The sequence below is a fragment of the Barbus barbus genome (genome assembly GCF_936440315.1).
Source record: "Barbus barbus genome assembly, chromosome: 23".
Classification (NCBI taxonomy): Eukaryota; Metazoa; Chordata; class Actinopteri; order Cypriniformes; family Cyprinidae; genus Barbus; species Barbus barbus.
The window spans coordinates 18,825,366-18,850,326 of NC_136751.1; the positions used below are offsets into that span (position 1 = coordinate 18,825,366).

Consider the following 24,961-nt stretch of genomic DNA (forward strand, 5'->3'; position numbering starts at 1 on the left):
TTTTATGACAAAACATTTTTTGTGCCATTTGATAAAAATAAATCGTTTCAAACTTTTCCTAAATTAAAGCAGAATTAAGGGGCCTGTTGTTATTATTATTATAATTATTATAATTTCAAGAAGTAGACATTATGGCCACTAGGTGGCAGAACCTAATTACTTTTGTCACCAGGGTTAAAAAATCTACTGTCTGAATGGACAATTGTTCTTTGAAATAATACACACATCATCATTTTTGTAAACAAAAAGTGGTCATTAAAACATGAAACGCTTTTTTTTTCCAAGTTCAATGTCATCCATACATTCACACATTGATCTTATCACACACAAACACAAAAGAGACACAAACCAGACTATAAGTGTCCCAGACTCACTCTCATACCTGTTCACAAGCACTCACTCACAGAGAAAAACACAAAACAGCCCGTCCTCTCAAACTAGGACAAAGAGCAGCTGATACAGACATGTAACCATGGTGACCAGGTGACATCTCACATTCCAGCTTGAGCGCTCAGATTTCAGATGGGAGGCCAGTGGCCAGTATTCATGTACCTCCATCATACTGACTAAAACAATGCCAGCCTGGGAAGATGGCAATGGGTTAATGCCCCAAAAGTCAGGCAGCTACTTAAAAAAACAGAGAGGAGAGACATCTAGTCAAAGAGCATGATGTTTAGGCCATGCACAGGTGGGCATCCTTAAATTTCCTGTAACAAATCCACAACTTTGCCATGTCATGACCAGTCAGCGATCAAGAGTTGCCCTGTCGCTTAGACTGTTCTTATAAGTTGTGTGACAGCACAGAGCGCATTAGCCTCAAGCTAGAGGCCAATCATACCATGCCAGGAATTCTATTTTTTCTTTAAGCTAAAGCCTGTGGAATGCTGGGTAGGCAGCTGAGAGACTGACGACTGCCGGCTTGGGTCTGGTAACCTGCTGAGGGATGTGGGAGAGCCAGGGGAATGTAAAGTCCTCAAAGCAGAGTGTACCGGCAGGTCTGGCAGCATTCTTTACATATTAATGCGCACACACCTCAGAAACCCACACAAACATTCCATGTCTCTTTCTACACAACCTGTACGTCCGAGTGTCTCTTTGAACAGTGTTAGCAGTACTGAGTGTCCCTGTATTAAAAATATCACCAGCCTCGCTCCTCATCAAACATTAATGAAAGCTGGTCTATACTTACTACGTCATTTCCATGTCTGGAGCACTACGAAAGATTTTATGTCCCCACCATGTTGTGTTGGGAATCTAAATTGAGCGAACAACAAAAATGCTTAAAGGGGACGCTTACATCAATATGTTTTTTAAGGCAATTATAGCTTAAAATGAAAAGTTAGGGATTTAAAGATCATTTTGCCTGACTTCTTAAAAGAGACTTAGTGATATAAGTAAGCAAACTGGCCACTTTTGCAAAGCTCCATTCTAAAGGAAAGAACATTTAGGAGCCAAATGACATTTTTAGACACACTACAGAACTGCTCGATATAGATAGTTGTTCAGAAGTAATTTAGTTCCCATTTGATGCTGATGTTGCCATAGCAGTGTCATTCTGTTCTGTAAGAATATTTCTACCTGTTTGGAAAAAGAAAAGTCATATAATGTCACACACCTTGCATACACATAGTGAGCATTTTAGAGAATCAGAAGGTTGAAAATAATTTTTTTTTTTGCAAATAAATTACAGTTTTCATTTCTGACAATTGATTCAGCATTACATTAATTGGACCTCACTATGCAAAACAATGAACAAATACTCTCTTGTGAAAGATTAGATGTTTTCAGAATAACTTTTTTTGTTTGTTTTTTTTACAAAAAAAAAAAAAAAAAATCTGAATATAGGCTATGTATCTTTAATTGCAACTAACAGTTCCTAGTCCATTGAACATAAGAGAAAAATGATTCCCGGTTCAGTTGGAGTCAGTCGCAATTTTAATAACACCCCTTAACAGTTGACTGACTGAGTTTGATTCAAGCCACTAAATTAGGTTTGATGAATCTTTTTTTTTTTTTTTACTTATTTTTCATAAGAGTCGTTTGTTCACTCTACACCATCTCACTTTTGGCCCTTGGAGATGAAGTTGTCCAGTTTAAATTTAAATTTATTTATTTATTTGTTTGCTTGTTTGTTTGTTCGTTCGATCGTTTGTTAAATTTGCAACTATTTTAGTCACAAACTAGAGCCCTGTTTTGTGTTGTTTCATCAAGTGGTAGTTTCTTATGGTCTGACCAGAGAACTCAACACTTAATCAAAGGTTTGGGTTGGTAAAACTTTTAAACATTTTTTGAAAGACGTTTCTATTATGATAACCAAAGCAACATTTATTTCATTAAAAACATTATGTAAAATTAAAAGAGTAGTATTGTGATTAATAATTTTCTAATTTCATTCCTGTAATGGCACTCAGAATTTTGAGCAGCCATTACTCAAGTCTTCAGTGTCACATGATCCTTCAGAAACCATTCTGATGCTCATTTGGTGCTCAAGAAATGTTTCTTATTATTATCAATCTTGAAAACAGTTGTACATTGACTCGTTAATTTAAAATAGCAATTTAATTTGGTTTTAAATGTTTAGATCACCATCACTGGTGCTTTGTGATTTGAATGATCATTTTGTTTCATAATACTCTGAAGTAGACCTTTAGAGTACAATAGGGATGTAAGATGACACCTGAGATGAACAATTTTGAGCAGGTCAGAGAACAAAACAAATCTTGTGATTCCAGACAGGTACGATCGGCATGTTTGCTCATTCTGTTGACATGACTGAGGTATGAGGCACCTTTTCAATTTAACATTACAGGGTGCCTAAGATCTGTCCTGTTAAGAGGCTGCCTTTTCATTTTGTCACAAAGTCACTTATCTCTACCGACTGGTTATTTCCGTCTTATAATGGCTCTAAAGGGCATAATTTGTACAACAAATCTTCATATTCTTGTGTCCAGAGGGTCTCTGCTTTGTTTGAGATCAAGACCTGTGAGCGATTCGCTGACAGATAACAGAAAATGAGTAAATCATCTATCACATAATATCTGTTACCGAAAGATATGCCCCCTTCCTCAAAAAATCAGGTCATGATGACAACAATTTCTCATAATTCAAGTGAGCTTCACCCCTTTTTTCCCTCAATGTACAAGGCCAAATGAAGAGCAGAGGTGGGAGTATTACATATCTTATCAGCTTGTACTAACCAGACCTCTCTTGAATAGCTCACATTCTTAAGCATTCATCACCTAAGCAACAACAAATTTAAATATAGCTGCGAGCAGCGATGACGGGCCCAAGCCGTCAGCATACGCCACCCCGGTGGCATCGATAAAACGGTGCCCAGCGAGCACAAGCATCACAGTAACCCTCTGGCAGTTTGGTTTTAAGGGATACGGCAATTAAAGGGTTAATCCAAACCATCAACTCAGTGAAACACACACACACAGAACAACATATAAAACTTTAAATTCTGTGAAAATATATTTTTCATTGGTAGTTGATGTTAGTTAATGCATTTACTAATGCTAACAAATGAGAAATTATTATAGTTACCAAAGGTTTTAATGATTTATAAGCTTTTTTTTAATGATTTATTTTTCCATTAACTAACATGAATAATTTTTTCTAACACAAATTAATAAAGTAAAAAATATATTGTTAATATTTAATGTTATTTGTGAATTAACCAATGTTAAAAAACAACATTATTTAACTGTTGTTAATTTACATCATTAATAAATATATACCATTTAATGTTTATCAAAATCAATTCCAAAATGTGTTAATATATTATTACATTTTAAAGTTTTATTTTTTGAACATGACTATTTTTCTAATATTAAAAATATTTTGTTCATTGTTAGTTCATTGTAAGTTCATACTATCAATGAAGAATTAACATGCTGTAAAAAATATATTTTTCATTGTTAGTTCATGTTAATTAATGCATTCCCTACTGTTAACAAATGAGACTTAATTATAAAGTGTTATCAAAACCTTTAATGCTTTATAAGCATTTTTTAAGGATTTTATTGAGAAGTTTAAACAGACCCTCCCTCTCTCTCTCTCTCTCTCTCTCTCTCTCTCTCTCTCTCTCTCTCTCTCCCTCCACACTCACTGAACTCACACAGTCAGTCACCCACCCAGTCACCTACCGCACACATTAGAAGCACAGAGACAGGAGAACTCTGATAAGTTTGAAAATGTTCTCCTCTGTATAGTGTATTGTAAATTCATGGAATTAATAACATATCCTCAGACTGTATTGTTCTGTGTATGTAATTTTTTATGAAGTGTTTTGAAGCTGCTCTTAAAAGATAAAAAAAAAGAAAAGTGTTATTTTTTACTGTGACTTTAATAAATTGCCATTAAATCACCGTTCAAGATATCCTAAATCCGTCCGCAATGTAGTATCTTCAGTATCTTGGAAGCATGTGAAAAAATGTTTGGTGTGAATTGTTGGTTTCTGCTTGGGAGGAGTATGAATTTGTTTACGGCCCGTTTAAAAAAAAAAAAAACACATAAAAAAAAAAAATAGCCGATTTCCTGTTGGTCGTAGCTAATGACTGTAAATTAGAAAGTTGTCCGGATTAATAAGAACAATTTATGTACCGAGTTTGGTGTCTGTAGCTATCATTATATATATATAATCATTAATAATTATATACCATTTAATGTTGATGAATATTAATTCCAAAATGTGTTTATATATTATTACATTTTAAAGTTAATCTTTTGAACATGATTATTTTTCTAACATTAAAAAGATTAATAAATGCTTTAAAAAAAAGTTCTTTGTTAGTTCATACTATCATGGAAGAATTAACATGCTGTAAAAATATATTTTTCATTGTTAGTTCACGTTAATTATTGCATTTCCTAATGTTAAGAATTGAGACCTTATTATAAAGTGTTATCAAAATCTTTAATGATTTATAAGCATTTTTTAAAGATTTTAAAAAAACAGACCCTCTCTCTCTCTTTCTCTCTCTCACCCACTGCCTCAATCCACACAGTCACTCACACAGTCACTCACAGCCCACCCCACCCCCACCCCTCACTCAGCTGCAGGCTGACAGGACCTCTCACTCAGAAGCATTATATCAACTCTCTGATAGTTTTTAAATTTTCTCCTAAGCATAGTGTATTGTAAATTCATGAAATTAATCACATATTCTCAGACTGTATTGTTCTGTGTATGTAATTTTTTATGAAGTGTTTGGAAGCTGCTCTTAAAAGATAAAAAAAAATAAAAATTATCTTTTTTACTGTAACTTTAATAAATTGCCATTAAATCATCGTTCAAGATATCCTAAATCCGTCCGCAATTTAGCATCTTCAGTATTTTGGCATCATGATAAAAAATGTTTCGTGTGATTTCCGTGTTTCTGTTTGGAGGAGTATTAATTTGTTTACAGCCCGTTTTTAAAAAAAACCCACATTAAAATAAATATAGCCGACTTCCTGTTGGTCGTAGCTAATGACTGTAAATTAGAAAGTTGTCCGGATTAATAAGAACAATTTATGTACCAAGTTTGGTGTCTGTAGCTAAAACTAACCCCCCCATTTTTGACAAAAGGTGGCGCTATAGAGTGCCTCTTCCACGCCCGTTTATGAGCTTTTTCCAGTGTCTAACTATCATTAATACTGATATGTGTGTTGAGTTTCATGACATTCTAAACATGTTATCTGCCTCAAAATCACCAGAAACGAATTTTCAACTTTGACACGTTGCCATGGCAACATAAGTTTAGATATCAATATTGCCTTCACAGTTTTACATCGGCCGTGTTTTGACATTATTCTGGTGAAGTTTGAAGCAAATCGAGTAAAAATAAGATGCTGAATTCAAAGCATTTTGAAAACGACACACTTCCTGCAGCCAGTTGGTGGCGCTATAACTTTCAGTCATAATAGTCACATCTATCCGATCGGCATCATACAACGAACAAATCACTGAAGTTTGATCTACATCATACAATGTATGTGGACGTTATTAGGCATTTCCTGGGTCTCATTTTTCGCCATAACTTCATCGCCTCGCCACGGGCAAACCGTTCGACATATCAAAAATATCTTCGCAATTTAGCGTCCCCAATGTCTTGAGATCATGTTCACCGAGTTTGGTGGCAATCGTATGGAAATCCTCAGAGGAGTATATCAAATTCCAGAGCATGCGCTTTTTAAACAGCCCTGAATAGCCGACTTCCTGTTGGGCGGAGCCTAAAACATGCAGCATGAAAGTTGTTCAGCTCAATGAGTTCTATATGTGTACCGAGTTTCATATGAATACGTGCAAGTATGTGTGAGCTATACATCAAGTTTTCTGACAATTTTCCAGGGGGCGCCGTAGAGCCCCTGTGCCACGCCCGGGTCCCAGCCTCAGCGGCGTCCTAATGGCCGCAGGTTCCAATGTGCGTGCCAATTTTCGAGAGTTTTCGGGCACGTTAAGGCCCCCAAAAGTGCCCGGATGATTGAAATAAAAAATAAAAAAAAAAATAAAAAAAAAAAAAATAATAATCCTTAGAAGAACAATAGGGCCCTGCGCCTTACTGGCTTGGGCCCTAATTAACCTGGTTTTAAAAACTAATACTCTGCGGGTGAGTATAACAGTCCCATTCACCTGTTTATACTGTAAACACCAGGTTAATGGGAGCAAAAGCTCCCATCCTCTCCACCTCGTTCCTCCTGCGATGTGTCAAACGTGTCTTCCTGTGACGATATAAGATTACAATGAGTCATTTTAAAAAGGACGCCTTAAAACCTCCCAAACTGCTTCTTGAGTTTCTGCTTCTCGGGCAAAAAGTCACTCAACAGACCTTAAGTCTCAGCAGGTATTTATTTAACAAACATCTGGTTTGACAGGTTACATACTTTGGGTATGAGTGCATGGATGAGCCAGAGGAGAGAACATGCTCAGGTGTCAGACAGACATTTGAAAATTCTCCAGGCATTTCATTTCCCCAATTAAAATCAAATGTAGACGAGTTTAATTATTTTGTAGTAACCAAAACACTAACCTTTTCCAAATACCTTATGAGTCAGCTGAGTCACCAATGCCAATGTGAAAGAGAGACGCATGATTTCAAACTTCATTTCTCCGCTATATATTCCAGGAAATTGGTGGGTTCAGACCAAATGCAGAGCAGATCAAAGCACTGACCGTTGCGATGAGCAACCAGGATTATCATCTCCCTCCACATTCTTGCATTCTTCTGCTTTCCATCATCATCCGAGCTGGACAGAGGCCCGTGGAGAGGGTGTGCAAAGCAGAGACTGGACACACAACAAGGGAAACACTAGAAAGGGAAGCTTAAATTAAGACCAGCGGCGCAAAAAGATTAAAAGGAAAAAGATGAAAAAAATTTGAGTGAGTAAAAGTCACATTTTTGTACACAGGCAGGCTTGTGTTAAGAGTTTCTCCGTTAAAGTTTCAGAATCTGTTAACAGTACACTGAAATGCTAATGAATTTTAAGTTTTCTTGTTTTTAATATTTTCTAAACATTAATGATTGCTATTCTCAGAATCATATGAGGAAATTTACTAATTATAGCAGCTCTGGTATTAAATCATTCAGTGAGAGAAAAGGCAGACACTTTAAAGCAGTGGCTCTCAGCCACAAGTCTGGGATCCACTAGGGGGCCTCAGCAAACATTCAAGGGGACCAAATTGTCATCATTTACTCACCCTCAAGCTGTTCCAAACCTGTATGAATTTCTTTCTTCTACTGAACACAACATACAATATTTTGAAGGTTGATGGTCTCCATTGACTTCCATAGTATGGCAAAAATGCTTTTCATACAGGCTGAATAAATGAAACCTGAATAAATGAAAACAGAATTTTTCAAATGTATTCAAATTAATGTTATTAACACAATTTTTACTAGTTGAAAAAAACAAAAAAAAAAACAAAACAAAAAACCCCCAAGAATTTAACAATTAGAATTGCTAGAAGTTGTAAAAATTCAAAATTTTGCTTTAAAGAAATAGCAATGAGCAAATAAAAATCTCATGATAATATTGCAGTGAGAGAGACCAGGGCTACTTGTCACAGAAAGATGCTGTCGCAAGGTAACATTCGAGATTTTTCTGTTTGTTTGTATTTTTTAATTATTTTATTAAATTTAAAGTCTATTAAAAGGCGAGTTTCATTTTAAAATTGCCCTATATAGTGGGACAAACATCAATATTTCTATAGAAATTGCCTTTCATAAATAAACCTACCTTAAACAACTATAATACACATATACAGTATTTGTATAAACCTAAAAAGTGTGACAAGTAGCCCCATTGTCCCCTAAGATGAAGTTTTCACAGCAGCCCCTGCAGGGACAGAGACATCATGACTTTGGGAAGCAACCACCATATTAACAAACCTGATGTTTCCTGTGGCTCTTTTCCTTGAGTGGAAACTTAGCTGAACTGTCTGTTAATAGTTGTCATTTTTATATTGTTATTAATATCTTTTAACACAGTGAGGTCATTGAGGCATAAGGCATTTTTATATCCCACATTGAGAGGTCATGCTTTCATGTGATACTACGCACGACCACGCCTTCAAGCGGCGTTCCACCTGACGTCAGTGTTATTGAAAGCCGCTGGCCCCGCCCACCGCCGGGAGAACGGCTCTCACAAATCATTCCGTGCCTGTGAAGCAGTACTGCGGATCGCGACTGTCAGCTCACTCATGCTGCGCACACGGTCTCTGGCTGCTGACTCCTGTATCTAGGGGCACTCTCGTGCGATACTGCCCGTGGGAATATATATATACCGCAAACATGTCACGGCATCACAGGACGCTCCTGAAAAACGAGGAGAGCGTGGTGGAGGTGAAGAGCAAAGTAAGTGAATCCCATAAATGTTTGACAGCGTGCATTTGTAAACACTGCTGTTTACGCAGCCCTCCGCGGGAGCGTGCCTGTAATTGGAGGGTTTTCAATCCGGCGCATCAGTGTTGGGGTTTGTGTACTAATCCATCAATAGAGAGAAACGCTGGTGCTGTATGTGTCAGACTACGAGGCGCGAGACGAGCGCGTTTGGCTGGGATCATTATGACAGCAGGTCTCTGTCCGGTCCGTGAGATGTGATACGCGGTTCTGGTGCAGTGTGAAGGATCCTACCGATAGACAGACATGCGCAATGAGGCGATTGGGCCCTGTTGATCAATTATGCCTGTTACATACCAATAACGAAAAACCGAATCCCGCAGTTCAGGAGGAAGAATCAGATCCTAATGATGCATCTGAGAGGCATTAATCATATTAGCAGAGCCGTGTAGTACATAAACTCGATAAGACGCTGGTTCACTTTCTATTCCCAGGATAAATTCGACTGTTTTTCTTCGATTACAACTAGTAAGCAGGTATAAATAAGCAAAAGTGCATTTGTTTGAAATACAGCTGGCACGAGGCCACAGGTTATTATAGCCTTGTTGATGTCCAGTGCTATAGAACCATTGCCAGAGACGTTGCTCTATAAATACTGAAATATCTTATGCTTCAGACAAATATTGACCAGTTAATTAATGTATTTCTTATCTGCTGGTGAAAACAGATCCAAAAGAAGCCAAAGCATCAAGCTTTGAGTGTCACTATGCAAAAGCCGGACTGGATCAACAACTGTTTGGAGGGTAGCAGCCCCTTTCTGTTATCAGCCAGCTCCAATACCACTCTGGATTTTTTTATTTTGTGCTACAAGAACACTGAAATGTGCTGTTATACTACTAAATATCACCGATTTTTTTTATTTTTATATAGTGGTTCTCAACCTTTATGACTCTTGGCCCCATGATGTAAGTTGTCAGTGATTTACTGGATAGGGATTAAGTTAAAGGATTTTTACAATATTTTACACAGTGTATACAAATTCTACCCAATAAAATATTTTACACCGTGTATATTTATGGAATATATAAAATACTGTTATTAATTTACATTATTGCTGTGGCCCCCTCCTGCCTCCTGGTTGAGAACCACTGTTGTATAATAGTACTCAACAATTGTCTAAATTAAAATGTCATGGTGATAAATCTGTTTATCTGAGGACAGATGCATAAAAAAGGCCTCATTTATGGGAGGAAACCCTCTTTACTACATGACATCTGATAGTGCATGAATGAATATTAACAGCCTAACAGATGTATGTTTAAAATATTTCATATATTTTATTATGTTTCTCATGGCCTCTATTATTACTAAAGACACAGACCACTTATTGTTGGTGTCTGGTGTATTGGAGTTGTTTGTTGTCAATGCGTCCAGTATGATTATTGGAAAACCTCAACCACAATCTGCCAAACAGAGCAGGATATGTTTTATTATCCCTCCATTCTTGAGAAATGTTGGGTGGGCAGTGCATAGATGTGTGTGAAAGAGGAGAACAGTAAACAAAAGAGGGCTGTTTAGTAAGATTTCATTGAAGTTCCAGGCCTGTGTGTAATATAGTATATTTTTTATTATTATTTTTGCCTGAACTGGCTAATTTAATCACATGAATCCTTCTCCCCGAGGTTTTGGTTTTCATAACAGGCAGTGCAGTGTGTTTGGTGACACTCTTTTCTTCCTGAGAGGAAATTGGAGGGAAATGTTTTCTTTTCTAGCTCTTGATGGGATCCTGTCTCATATTATCTATCACTTACTCATTCCAATGGCATTTTTAGCGAGCATGTAGTTTGAGGTTTGTGTTTTACATTACGTAATGATGTCTTTTCTCCAACAGACCATGTTTTCATTGGTAAAGTATGACAGGTATGGCCTTTTTATCTGTATTGCTATGGTTACTGTGGTGATCCACAGTCCAATAGTATTGCTTTTTTTCTTTTTTATGATTACATCTCTCACATTTTACTTCTGTAATGTGACACATTTCTGAGTAAAACAGGATATTCAACAAGAAAAAAAAATGTAAGACCTGATTTCATCCCTCAAGGATTGTGAAAGTGGTCACATGACAGCTGAAAAGGAAAGATGTCATAGAGGTGAAGCAAGTTATTTTGATAAAAATTAAAAAGACATGCTTTTTTCTCTTTTGAATAACTTGTGCAATTAATTGTCCACAATAAGACCAAGGATGTATACTAAGAGAGGACATGTAATTTAATTTCTCTTAATTTCAACAGTATAAAAAAAGATGAAAGTATAGGAGAGAAACATACAGGATTAGAGATGATAGAATGGAAATCAAATATGTCGCTGATTATCACACCTAAAAGATCTCTTTGCTTTCCTGTATGGTTAAAGTTTAGAACCAACATCCTTGATTCTTTTTATCTACCACAGGAAAAATCCTTTGATATTATTTTTGTGAATGGGCACATGGCCCTAAGAAAACGCTCTCTGTGACCTACTGAATGACTCCATATTCAAATGATCTACAATATGACCTTGTATATTTTTCCACTAATATTCTCCATCTCCATATGTAAGGTATTCTCAATGGATACAGGAGAAAATCATTGGCTCGGATGCAATTCCTCCTCTTAAACTGAGCAATGTGACAGATTTTGTCCAATATGTTCAGCTGAGCTCTTGAGATGAATTTCCCATCCGTTCAGAGAGTGTGTGTGTGTGGTCTGGAGAAGCTCAGCTTTTTAATGCCACTGTTTTCATCTTTCCCTTTATCTGTAGCACTTGATTAGATTGACCCTCACATTGTTCCTCACTGCTCTTTTTTTACCTTAATGGCTTCCTCCGAGCTGCAAGTACACATCAAACAGCTCTGCAGCTGCAGGAGCAAGTGAAATTGGTACGAGGAACTTGCACTGAATGTATCTGCAGACTATTCATGTGTGTAAAGTCACTGTCCAAGTTTCAATTGGAAAATCTTGATCCATTTCTTTTACAAAATCAGAAATGGATCACATTCACATATCTAACAGGGTCATAATCTGTTGAAGTCATAATTGATCTACAAAGCTAAGTGCTGTGCATTAAGAGCATGTTGTGTGTTTATTGACATAGTTTAATATGATTGTGGTTGTGCTGCAGTTTGAGGCCGAGTACCGAAGGTTTGCCCTGAAGAGGAACGGAGCCGGGGGCTTCCAAGAATTCTACCAACTGCTGCAGACCATTCACCGGATCCCCGGAGTGGACGTGCTACTGGGATATGCCGACATCCATGGAGATCTACTTCCCATCAACAATGATGACAACTTCCATAAAGCACTGTCCTCAGCCATTCCACTACTTCGGATTATCATTCAAAGGAGAGGTAAGTTGTTACGCTGCATGTAGAGGTCAATGTTTGATGTTGTTTTAAAGCTTAAAGATGAAGTATGTCAATTCTACACTCCCAAATGGAATTGAAATCGGGTGTGGCCGATCACAACAAGAACCAATTGTTTGAGTTTGGGGAGGGGCTACCTGTTTGTCCCACCAATGAACATGCACCAATAAACCAGCATGTTGGAATCAGCTATTTTTTTATGTCTCATATGCTCACAAAATATGTATTTATTTGGTCAAAAATACAGAAAAAAGCTGTTATTTTATTTAAAAAAATACAATTTAAAATAACAGTTTATTAAATGTGATGGCAAAGCTGCATTTTGAGCAGGCATTACTCCAGTCTTCAGTGTCACAATCCTTTAGAAATCATTCTAATATGTGGATTTTTTGCAAAAGAAATATTTCTTATTATTATAAATATTGAAAACATTACAGTGCTGCCCAATAAATTGATCAGAAATGATCATAAAGTTCAACAGAACAATATTTATGTGAAATAGATTTTTTTTTATAACTTTATACATGTTATCAGTGATTAATTTAATGCATCTTTGCTGATGCATCCAAAGGAGTTTTTTTTTTTTTTTTTTTTTTTTTTTGCAATTTTTTTTTTGCAATTCGGTTCTCAAGCAAGGCAGAAACCACACACTTCACCTTTAACATTCATCTTAACAAAGTCAAACAACACATGGGGGGATATTTTTGATGAATTATATGTAGCATTTTAGAATTGCTAAATCATTTTTATGTTAAAATGCATTTTTGCACATGTGGAGAAGGGATATGGATGCAGCATAGCTGATGCATGTAGGTGTGTGTATGAGAGAGTTAGGCATTAAAATGATGGATTGTCTTTTGCTGTCATATGTCGTTATCCATATTTGACTCCAGAGGGAATAAAAAGTCATTCCAGCAGTGTAATGTTGTGCACAAGGACGAGGGCCGTTATGGGCTATGATGAGATGTTATGATGGGTGGGCGTCAGCGTTAGATGGTGCCAGTCGGGGCCCATCTCTTCGCCAGCCCCGAGGTGCTGAGGAGTGATGAGCCCACACCCTCATCTCTTGCTCTCTCTCCTTCTTTGACGATTTCTTGACGTCCTTTCTTGTCTATATTCTCTTTCTGTCATCTTCACAACCCTCTCGCTCTCCCTTCTGTTTCTTCATCACTCTTAATGGCTTGTCACACTCAATGAGTTTTATTAAATCTGAACCACAACACTGAGGAAATGTTTTGCTAATGCTATTACGAATGTTTTTCTCATTGTCAAATAGTTCTTCCTTTATTTCATTGTTCTGTTTGTTTACGCCACCCTATATAATCCACTGTGAAATGAAGTGAGCACCATTGTTCAGAGTTTTAAAAGAACCATTTTATTTATCCAAGGGATTAAATCCGATTAATTGCTTGTTAGTTAATTGCTTGTTGTCCTACTGCTATTGATGATAGGTAGGGCCAGATGGAATCTTTGCATTTTTACTGAACAGATTTTAAGGGAAATCTATGGCATTACTAGGATGTAAACATGGTATAAAGTGTTAAATGGATCTTAAATGCTACACTCTTATTGGTAGCTAAAAGCATTAACCAAAAATAACCTATTTTTATTAATGACAGCCATATCCAATCAGTGTTGTTATTTTTAAATAAAACTATAAAAATTATTTTTGATAATTTAAATAAAGTTGAAATAATAAATAAAAAAAAAAAAAAAAAAATTAATATTAGGTGAAAAAAAGTTACACTTAAAAATTAGAAACTTAAGTTTTATTTTTTAGTTTTATTTTATTTAAGTTGAATTATTAAAAATAAAACTTAAATAAAAAAATTAGAATCATGACAAGCACAACAAAATTACAGAAATTAAAATGAAAAGTCAAAATATAAAAATAAAAGCTAATTCAAAATTGTAATATTAATAAATATTTTAATAGTCTATAAATAATATAACGTGGCTCTAGAAAGTTTAGTTCAGATTGTGTGTGTGCCTAGTGATGGGTAAATGATCTATAAAGTGCCACTGCTCATTTTGGAGCTGTGGACATTTGTCTGAGAGAATCTACAGATGTTTTTGACAGCCCATGTGTGAAATTTGCACCTAAATGTGAACATGTATCCTATAGTTTGTTATTTATTCATATATGCATTTACAGTGCATGTGTACTGGTGTTGGAATGTAATTAACAGGTAAATGGCTACATCAAATGTAGAGAATGTAGTATAAGGGAACCAATGTCATTGACATAAACGACACAAAGTGAGTTCTTTAGGGACAGGCTAGTTGTTTCAGGATGGAGAGTGTCATGGTGTGTATCTGTGCATGTGTGTGCGCACGTTTTTGTGACAAATGAGGACATAAATTTGTATAATGACACAGGTATGACATAGGTATTACAAGGTGAAGGTGACTTTTCAGGACATTAACCCATGTCCCCACTTTTCAAAATGCTTAAAAATCATACAGAGTGAGGTTTTTTGGGGAAAGTTGAAATGGACAGTCTCCTGTGAGGGCTAAGTTTAGGTGTAGGGTTGGTGTAGGGCAAAGCACATACAGTTTTTACAGTATAAAAACCATTACGCCTATGGGATGTCCACCACTTTTCACAAAAACAAACGTGTGTGTGTGTGTGTGTGAAGGGTTGCCTCTTAAGACATTAGCAAGAGAGAAAATGTGGAAGCAAAGGATAAGATGCTTACATCCTGCAGTGGTTTCCGCCACTTTGGCTTCTGCAACCTCTTATGGATGTGATTTGAGAGGGAAAGAGACAGCAATAATAGTCTTGTATTATGTAATCATAATTTGCAAAACAGATGAACCTCATTATGTTTTCATACTAATTCTGTAATGAGAAACTCGATACTTATTTAGTTTTAAACCGACGTACCTTCATACACACCCTTACATGATAAAACTGAGTCTTAGTTGTTACTATTTATTGTTAATTGTTGATAATTACACAAATACAGCTTGTTTACTGTATATACATATGGGGTTGTGTATGCATGATGTAATTTCCCTGAGTATGAGAACAAATAACTAAAGGTGACCTAACAGCCAACCAAATATTTTCAGCTTTTCATTGCAAGCACAGGGATTATTGTCTTAACTGATGTGTGACAATGTGTGACCACCTACTCTTATTACTACAATTCAAAATAGCTGTTTAATATTTTAATATAGCCTATTTAAAAATGTTATTTATTCCCGTGATGGCAAAGCTGAATTTTCAGCAGCCATTACTCCTGTCTTCAATGTCACATGATCCTTCAGAAATCACTCTAATATGCTGATTTGGTGTTCAAGAAATATTATTATTATCAATGTTCAAAACTGTTGTGCTGCTTAATATTTTTGTGGAAAATCTTCTTAGTGCCTTGACTGTCACTTGTAATCAGTTTTATACATCCTTGCTAAAGTTAAGTATTTATTTGTATTAAAATCAATCTTACTGATTCCAAACTTTTGAATATAGAAAATAGATCCTCAGTGGTGTTACCAATATGGTCGCTGAGTTGAGTGACTAGCCTTAAAGGAACTTTGAACACACTGAAAAACCATGAACACTGGCTTTGAAGAGTAGATCTGTCTGTCTGAGCCAGTCATCACTCCAGAAAGTCCATTATAGTGCTGCAAGGCCATGCAACTTTGACTCCCTGCCCTGGAAACTGCTCAGAAATATCAGTTTGCACCATGTACCAAAGTGACTGACAATTCAGCACTGCGTCCTGTGTGACTGAGGACAGGAAAGGCAGTTTGTCCTTGTAACGATGAGTTGAATTCTGATTTTTTAAAAGAATCACTCATTTGTGAATTAATCAGTCGGTCCAATTTGTGAACTAAATCAACTGGTTCATGTTTTGTCAAACATGTTTGACCTCAAAATTTTTAAATAAAATATCAAAACTCAATCCGTCTCTGCCAAATGAAAGACTTCTCTCATTTCAATCATTTCATCTTACATTCAACTGCAAGCTCACATTTAGATCTGCCTCGATCCATTCAACAGCCGGTAGATAAAACCAAGTCCCATCCCACATTTCTTTCTTTTTGTATGTCACAATACGAAAGAAAAAGATCTGTCGTTTATTTCATTATATCATGACTATAAACACATTGTGAGGGAACATTATCAATACATAACAACTTAATTTAGATATTTCCCTCACACAATCCTATCTTATGACTTCAGAAAAGTTGCAATATAATGAAGTCGTGGACTGTATTTATAGTGCATTTGTTTTTTTTGTTTTTTTGTCATGAGCTTAAAGGGATAGTTCACCAAAAAATTAAAATTCTGTCATTAATTACTCACCCTCATGTCGTTCCAAACCCATAAGACCTCCGTTCATCTTCACAACACAAATTAAGATATTTTCGATGAAATCCGAGAGCTCTCTGACCCTGCATAGACAGCAATGGAACTGAAATTTTCCCAGGCCTAGAAAAATAGTCCCTGTGACATCAGTGGTTCAACTTTAATTTAACAAAGCTACAAGAATACTTTTTGTGCGCAAAGAAAACAAAAATAAGGACTTTATTCAACAATTTCTTCTCTTCCGTGTCACCGTCCTCCACCATTATCGAGAGTACCACGTTGCATGCATGTCACGTGGACTATTTTAATGATGTACTACTTTTCTGGGCCTGGGAACATTTCAGTTGCATTGCTGTCTAGCTCTTGGATTTCATCAAAAACATCTTAATTTGTGTTCCAAAGATGAACGAATGTCTTACGGGTTTGGAACAACATGAGGGTGAGTAATTAATGACAGAATTTTAATTTTTGGGTGAACTATCCCTTTAACTGCCATAATATGAACTCTCGTTGTCTGAAAAAGAGCTACGTAAAGATTCTTAAATTCTCACTTTGTGCTTCACAGAGAAAATAACAATACTGAGGACATGAGGGTCAGAAAATAATGACAGAATTTTCACTTTTAGGTTGAAATGATGTTATTTACACAAAAATAGCATGCTTAAGGAAGTACTCAGTTTATGAAGAGAAGTGTTGTCCTCAGTCCTTGTGCATGCTGACAAGTTCAGTGATGAAATGCTTACTGTTTGTGGCTAAGAGTATTAGTAAATGCCTATTTTTCTATTTAAAGAATAAGGCTGCTTTAGATTAGCCCCCCTTGTCCTTGTACCAGTTCTCTTCGCGCTACTCAAGAACCCTGCTGCAGATTTCTGGTAGCCGGTCTTTCAGTGCGGATCTGTTTAATCAAGCTCTGTTTGAAGGGGGAGGAAAGCCACGTTTCCAGAGAGGGCTTATCGCTGTGGCAGCCGGGCAGAGTTTTGGGGGGGCTGTCAGTGGGCGATTACAGCTTCATCTGCTCCGTGGGAGAAATGTTATTTTTCTGCTGTAATGGCTTTTTTTCTGTTGTTGTTGACTGGTTATTTCGACACCGAGTGGAGTGACTGTGTTAAAAGTCTGGGGTTTTGCATCGTGTGGCTTGGACTCACAATTCCCATTCACTGATGTTTCTCATTGTTTTGATCATTAAGCTCGCTTTCACTCCTTCACGTATGCGTTCTCCACCTCAGTCTTTAGTAATGGAGCTACTTATCCGTAGCTCTCACCCAGATCATGATAAAAGCATCTGGATGACAAATGCTTACGTTCCTTCCCTCTGATCAGTGTTAATAGATAACACCGGTTCATTTTACAGCCTGGTGCTTCACATTTACTTCCCCTATAACTGTAACTGTGAGTTTATTCAAGAGACTGTGGGATACTGACATGATTTGATTGTGTAGTTTGTTTATTGTATTTTAGCTCTTTTTTGTAGGTTAACATTCATATATGACGTCTGATGCCTGTTGACATGTTTGTGTATCCAAGGGGGAAAAAAGAACAGGAACTAACAACTGGCAGAACACGTTTTTAGGAATGTGGTTTTAAATGCGTCAGTTTGATGATGCCTGCGTATTTGAACAGAAAACGTCACCTGTGCTGCTGAACATTTAATACATGAAATCTGCAAATATAAGCAGCTGGGTTTATGATTTATATAATAAAGAATAGTTAACCTAAAATTGTAAATTATCATCCTTTGAATGTCATGAATAAATGTCATAAATGACAACAAGCAAAATGCAAACAGGTTTGATATCAATGGTTCTTATGACTAAATTTTAACTTATGAGTAATTTTTCTGTTCGTCAGAAGCATCAGAAGACGGTGGAATACAATGTCATATGGATTACTTTTATGATTTTATTTATTTGTGTGTCATCATGTCCATAAAACATGTCCAGTACTGAAATTCATAGTTTTACTTGCAAAGTAAACACAAATTTGACAGTATTTTACAGTAAAATGACAATTATTTTCACTCCAGATATGGAAAATAAATGACAGGTAACCAATTAGTAGGCTTTTACATTTTAATTACATTTACATTTAGTCATTTAGCAGATGCTTTTATACAAAGTAACATACAAATGATGACAATAGAAGCAATCATAACCAACAATAATATGCAAGAGCTATAACAAGTCTCAGTTAGCCTAATGCAGTACACGTAGCAAGTCAGTACATTTTTTGTCTTTTATTAAGCAAGGGTGCAATATACTGTTTAAAAGTCACAGTAAAGACATTTACAATGTTTAAAAACAATATAGACGTATATAGACAGAGCACAGGATCATACATAGAAATGTCTTTACTGTTTTTCACTTGAAATTGTACTGTAATTCTTAGTTTTTACTTGTATTTACCTGTATTTTTCAGTAAAATTACAAATGCAAACAATTTTTACGGTGTGCAGAAAAAACTAAATCTTTGGAATAACGATGATAAAATGATTACAAAATGAAATGATTACAGATGAATGATCCCATTCATATCAAGTAGGCTGACAAATACCTAACATTATTTAATTTGAACTTCAGGCAAATTAACTATGATATTTGAGTTTAATATCATTAATATTATTACATAATTGTCTCTCGTAAATGTTATAATAATCCCAGTAACACAATCATTTATAAACACAGAAACCAAGAACAAAAACAGATGTTTTTCAGTTTTTCTGCTAACCATAAATGTAACAGACTGGCTGTGAATAGATTGATTGACAAGAGGATGTGATGTATCCCGTGAGCTGGTGGGATTATCAGAGGTCCCCAATCAGATCTCGACCCCATCCGCATATCTCTGACTGGGGCTTTTAAACTGAGACAGAGATTGATCTGGCTTTTAGTATGAGCTCATCCCACTGAGTGGCCATACACTCATTCATCCCAGCAGATAATGGTGTTCCCTAAGCAAATGGGGACCAGTTACACACAGCCATGCAACTTTTGGAGGCCAATAGGGAGAAACATAATTTTTTAATTTTTGTAATGCATGTTTTTTTTTCTATTTTGAATTCAGAGTAGGATATATATAATCTCACCTGCTATAAATCTGTCATGGTTTAATATAAGCCGTGCCATCACTCTTGATATAAAATTGTTCTAATACTTTGCCGAGGTTCGTTGAGTAGCTTCAAGGAAGTGTTTATCTCAAGCCATGAGCGATGAAGCATGTGATTATGGGTAAAGGGGTATGATGGGTGAATGAAATGAACAAAGACAGACACATTCCTCTATTGTTTGCATGACACGTATAAAAAAAAAAAAAGTAGATTAGTGGACTAGATGGTTCATTATTATTATGAACGATGTCATGCTACATTTTTATGTTTCTCTATTTATTTAAGGTGTTACATTTGTGTTAAATTGGTTTGGATTCAATGGTCCTGTGTTTTTGAACACTTCCAGTATTGACATTAAAGCATCTAACTGTGTGCAAGGTTTGGATGACAAATACGAAAAAACACATACAAAGATTTTGGACAAGAAATTTTTACATTATGGTTGTGGGTTTGATACCCAGGGAACATATGTACTTTTTAAAGATGTTTTAGATAAAAATGTTTGCCAAAAGTGCAGTTTATAGCCACACAGAAATGATTAGTTGGCATGTTTGGAATTTCAAGATGGCTTGTTTTTATATACCACGTTCTCTGGAATATAAGTCACTTTTTTAAATCAGCTGAAACATGCTGTGATTCATATTATTTTCTTTATTTTATTTTATGTTTTTGAGTAGGACTTTTGCACTGTCTGTGAAAATGGCATACAGGCCCCTCAAAGATGTGGCAGACTTCACACAGCAAGAGAAATCTCAATGAAAAGATGAAAAACAGAAGTGTAACAAAGCCACTGGGCTTTTCAAATCTTGGAGCTCTCTAGGTTTTCTCTCCACGCTGACAACACATGGCTAATAAGAAGACAGGCACTTCAAGAGAGACCCCAGAGCATAGAGATGTTTTTTTATGTGGCCGTCATGCCTCGAGAGTGCACAGAGGACGATGTGTTTGTGTGTGTGACTATATTGAATTCAAGACAAACCCTGTCTTATTAGTAACTGACACTGTCTATAGGCAGAAACCCCCTTGAAGCAAAATAACTTTTTGGCGTTGTGTCCTCAGCTAATAAGCGAGGAAGATCATATGTGGCAGGCAGGTGTAAATCCCATTGGCTGTATTGCTGGTTTTAGCAGGAAGTGGAAGAATGGGGAGGATATTTCCCCTCATGCCCATTCTGTGCACAATGATCTGAGGATTCAGCAGCTGTTCTGCACCCTAGGCCCCCTGTGTGTGTGTGTGTGTGTGTGTTCATGCCTGCACTTGTCTATGCTTAATGAGTATGCTATGTATAGTACACAGGGTTATCTGGATGGCATGTCGATGTAACATGCGCCTTCCATGCTGTTTTTGTTTTGACATCTTGGATGATATTGAAACATCATCCCAACAGTTACCATCAAAAATAATCCATTTGCACTGTGCTGCTTTCAAAAGTGCATGAAGGACAGATCAAAGAAAGAAAAGGAAGGCAAATAAAGATCAAGTGGAAAGAAAGATATTGTAACATGTTTTGTATTTTTAACAGTTTCATTCTTATCACATTGTCTTTGTTTCCTGTTGTAAGGACATTTAAAGGAAGTTCACCCAAGTGAAAGTTCTGTCTTTATTTTCTCACCCTAGTGTCGTCCCAAACCTGTATGTTGCTATTTTTTCCATGGAAAAACAAAAGGAGAAATTTTGAAGCTCTTTCTGTTCAAGGACAGTTCATAGTGAAGCTTTAAAAAGGTCAAAGTAGCACCATGAAGCTTGAAAATATGATTTGTGTGTTGTATTACAAGTCTTCTGAAGATATAGGATATATTTATGTGAAAAAAAGAGAAAGAGAATATAATTAATATTGACAGTCGCATTCGTGTTTCAAAATGATTTTAAAATACTACATCAGTGCATAGCACCATTGATGTCACTTTTTTTTTTTTTTTTTTTAAGGACCATAAAAGTGGTCTATGCAAATCATTCACTATATTAAAAGTCTTTTGACTTTTGCATGTGATTTCTTTTTATTTTATTTGTTATTTTTTTTATACTTTTATTAACAAGGGTACAATATATTGATTGAAAATAGAGGTAAAGACTTTATAATAGTGTTAAAATGAATGTTGTTTTATTAAGCTTTGATCTATTCATCAAAAAAAAAAAAAAAAAATAAATCCTCAAAGTGCATCACGGGCAAATTCATCTCTGTCATCACAAGAATAAGTGACATTTTAAAATATATTCAAATAGAAAACTGTTATTTTATTTAACTATTACTTTTTTATTGTATTTTTGATCAAATAAATGCAGCCTTTCTGAGCATAAGAGACTTCTTATAAAAAATTTAAAAAAACATACCAAATTTGTCCAATTTGTGAAATAATCATTCAGCCGGTTTTCATTAAAAGGATTTGATTAAAAAGAATGTCTGATTTGTGAATGAATCATTGCTGCTTCTCTCATGAACTCTCATAAACGCACGAAGCAGAACTGATAGATTTTGTATTTGTGTGTGAATAATGGCTTAAATCTTCGTCGGTTTCTACTACCAAGCTATCGTATAGCTTCAGAAGACTCAAGTCACATTTTTCAGAACCTTTTTCTGTCTCTTTTGGAGCTTGACAGTCCCATTCCCTTTCATTATATTGAAAAGCGTGTCCAGGGCATACTTCAAAAATTCCCTGTTGTGTTCCACGGAAGAAAGAAACAATATGAGGAAAAGGAAATAATAGTCAGAGCTTTCATTTTGGGTGAACTATAACTTTAAAAACCAAATCTAAATTTCATTTGAAGTTGTTAAATTCCACAACTCCGATGTTTACATTAGATTTTTCAGTGCACATCTGCTTGACTGTTGGCCGACAGGTCAGGAACCAGTATATTGCCAAGACAATCAAAGAGCAAATGAAAGAACGAATGCAGGTCTGAGTTGGACCGACCGGTTTGCTCCACAGGTGCACTATCATACGGCCAGTCACCATGACAGCCATACAAATGGAAGGTACTGCGTAGTGCGAGAGAAACACAGGGGAGATTCTGTGACTGGGATGACATTGCTCCCATTTTTAACTGCATACTTGCTAAACTGGTTGTGGCTAATGTTAGACTGGGTTCTGATAGTGGCCTTTATGCACCACTCCCTGGATGACACGTTGTTTTTACATTTATTTATAGGGCCATTTGTGAAACACGATGAAAAATCGATGACAGAAAGGCATTCCGTATTCTCAGAGAAATATGCATTACGTTAAAAAGCAAAAACATGCACAGTAATGTGTTAAATATAAGGGTGTGTGCAGTCTTTGATGGTGCAAAATAAAAAAGAATGCTTGCTTGACCCACCAGCTGTTGACGTGGATTATGAAGCGAATGTGGGCTGTTTGTAATATAGGTCCTCTATAGTCAGCGGCGGTGCTGGTAATAGTTGTTCTTCATTCTTTCCATTCAACACAGCATTTAGCAGTGCAAGCATCACACTAGAATGGTTACAAGAGAACATATTAGATGAAAAGAGGATTGTTCTATGTCAGTGTGATCTCATAAATAGCATAGGAACTTGGAAGAAACAGTATTTCCTCATTACCTGAAGGAGGAAGTGCACATAGGAAGAACTCTTTGTTTAATTGGGAGAAGTTAACATAGGGAGTAGCAACATAGGCAAGCATTTGAATTGAAAAAAATTCTGTATGTGTCTGGATATGCAAGCTCATATTTCTGATTATATTGTAAAGAAAGAGTGAAAATTTATACTTTGCCATCAGGATAAGTTCACCCAAAAAATGAACATTGTCATTATTTACTCACTGTCATGTTGGTCCAAACTTGTATGACATTCTTTCTTCTATAACTCAAAAGGAGAACATGGTGCTGTTTCAGTACAGTGAAAGTCAATGTGAAAAGCTCCAAAAAAACTAAACACAACAAAAAATCATAAAAGTACAAAATTAGATATCATAATGGGATCAAAAATATATTTGCAAGATATTTAGGGGCATTTTTCATTATTTTTAAGTTTTTTTTTCTTTTAACCACATAATTATGCTGCAAATACTACAACTGAATCAAATTTTTAGTATGGACACTTATAGCTTGTCTATCAAATCAACATCAAATATGAAAGTACAGTAAATGTGCATTAAATTAAGTATGACAGTAAAGACCTTTATAATGTTAACAATATTTCTGTCTCATAAATGCTGTTCTTTTGAAATTTATTTTCATCAAAAAGTCCTGAAAAAGATAGATAGATAGCTAGATAGATACAACTTTATTGTCATTGTGCAGAGTACAAGTACAGAGCCAATGAAATGCAGTCATCATTTAACCAGAAGTGCAAATAACAAAGTATATAAATATATAGGTTTATACAATAAGCTTTATGACATATAGTGCAAGTTATGAGGTGGAAGGGCAGAAACCAGCTCAATGCAAATGACTGTAAATACAACATAAGGTTTAAAGGAAGTATAAACAGAGGGTGCATTATACAGTGAGGTATGTTTATATATGGCCAGTGACTATAACAGTGCATCAGGAGGTAGAAATGTTAAAGGGAATTTGCAAAACGTGCAAAATATCAGAGAAATGTGCAAAACAACAGAGGGAATAATAAGAACATTGTGAGTATGGAGTGGAGACAGGTTATTGTACAGTGCAGCTTTGTTTTGTTTTTTAAGCATTAGATGGTGTTAGATGTTCTGCGCCTGAGATTGATTGGAGTTCAGTAAGCTGACAGCTGAAGGAAATAAACTGTTCCTAAGTCTGCTGGTGCGACAGCAGATACACGTGGTTTGCATAAAAAATATTGAGCATCATAAGTTATCAACATTGATAATAATAAGAAATGTCACTTGAGCACCAAATCAGCATATCAGATTTCTAAAGGATCATGTAGCACTAAAAAAAAGAATAAAATAATAATATATTTCACAAATAGTAGTCTTGCTGAGCATAGCTTTAAAATCAGCATAAGCCTTTTTTTGTCAAAAGCTGCTTTATATTAGCAATAAATTCACTAGCACTCTCTAATAAGGTCACTAAATTATCTGCAGAGGCACTGTTAAACTCATTATAATGTATTGCCTGAAATAGAATGAAATATGTTACATCAGATAACAGGAGGAGGAGGAATTCACTACATGGCCATTTTTGTCACTTTCAGTGGCAAAACTTTTGTTATACTCCAGCATAACAGAAGGTTTGGAATGTAGGACATGAGTCATGCAGTATAGACTACATTTGTGTTACTTTATATTCTGCCTAGCATTTCCTTTTCTGTTCCACAGAAGAAAAAAAGGTCATATGAGCTTGAAAATACATGAGGGTGAGAAAATGATGACAGATTTTTT

General features: G+C 35.8%; 1 protein-coding gene across 1 annotated transcript in view; it reads left to right on the forward strand.

The window, feature by feature from the left end:
* Positions 1 to 8,612: 8,612 nt before the first annotated feature.
* Positions 8,613 to 24,961, forward strand: part of LOC306842671 (partitioning defective 6 homolog alpha-like) — a 32,822-nt gene continuing 16,473 nt past the window's right edge. The window contains exons 1-2 of the mRNA XM_079373674.1: positions 8,613 to 8,837; positions 11,982 to 12,204. Coding sequence (XP_079229800.1) covers positions 8,775 to 8,837; positions 11,982 to 12,204 — 286 coding nt within the window. The 5' untranslated portion in view covers positions 8,613 to 8,774. The remainder of the gene's footprint in view (positions 8,838 to 11,981; positions 12,205 to 24,961) is intronic.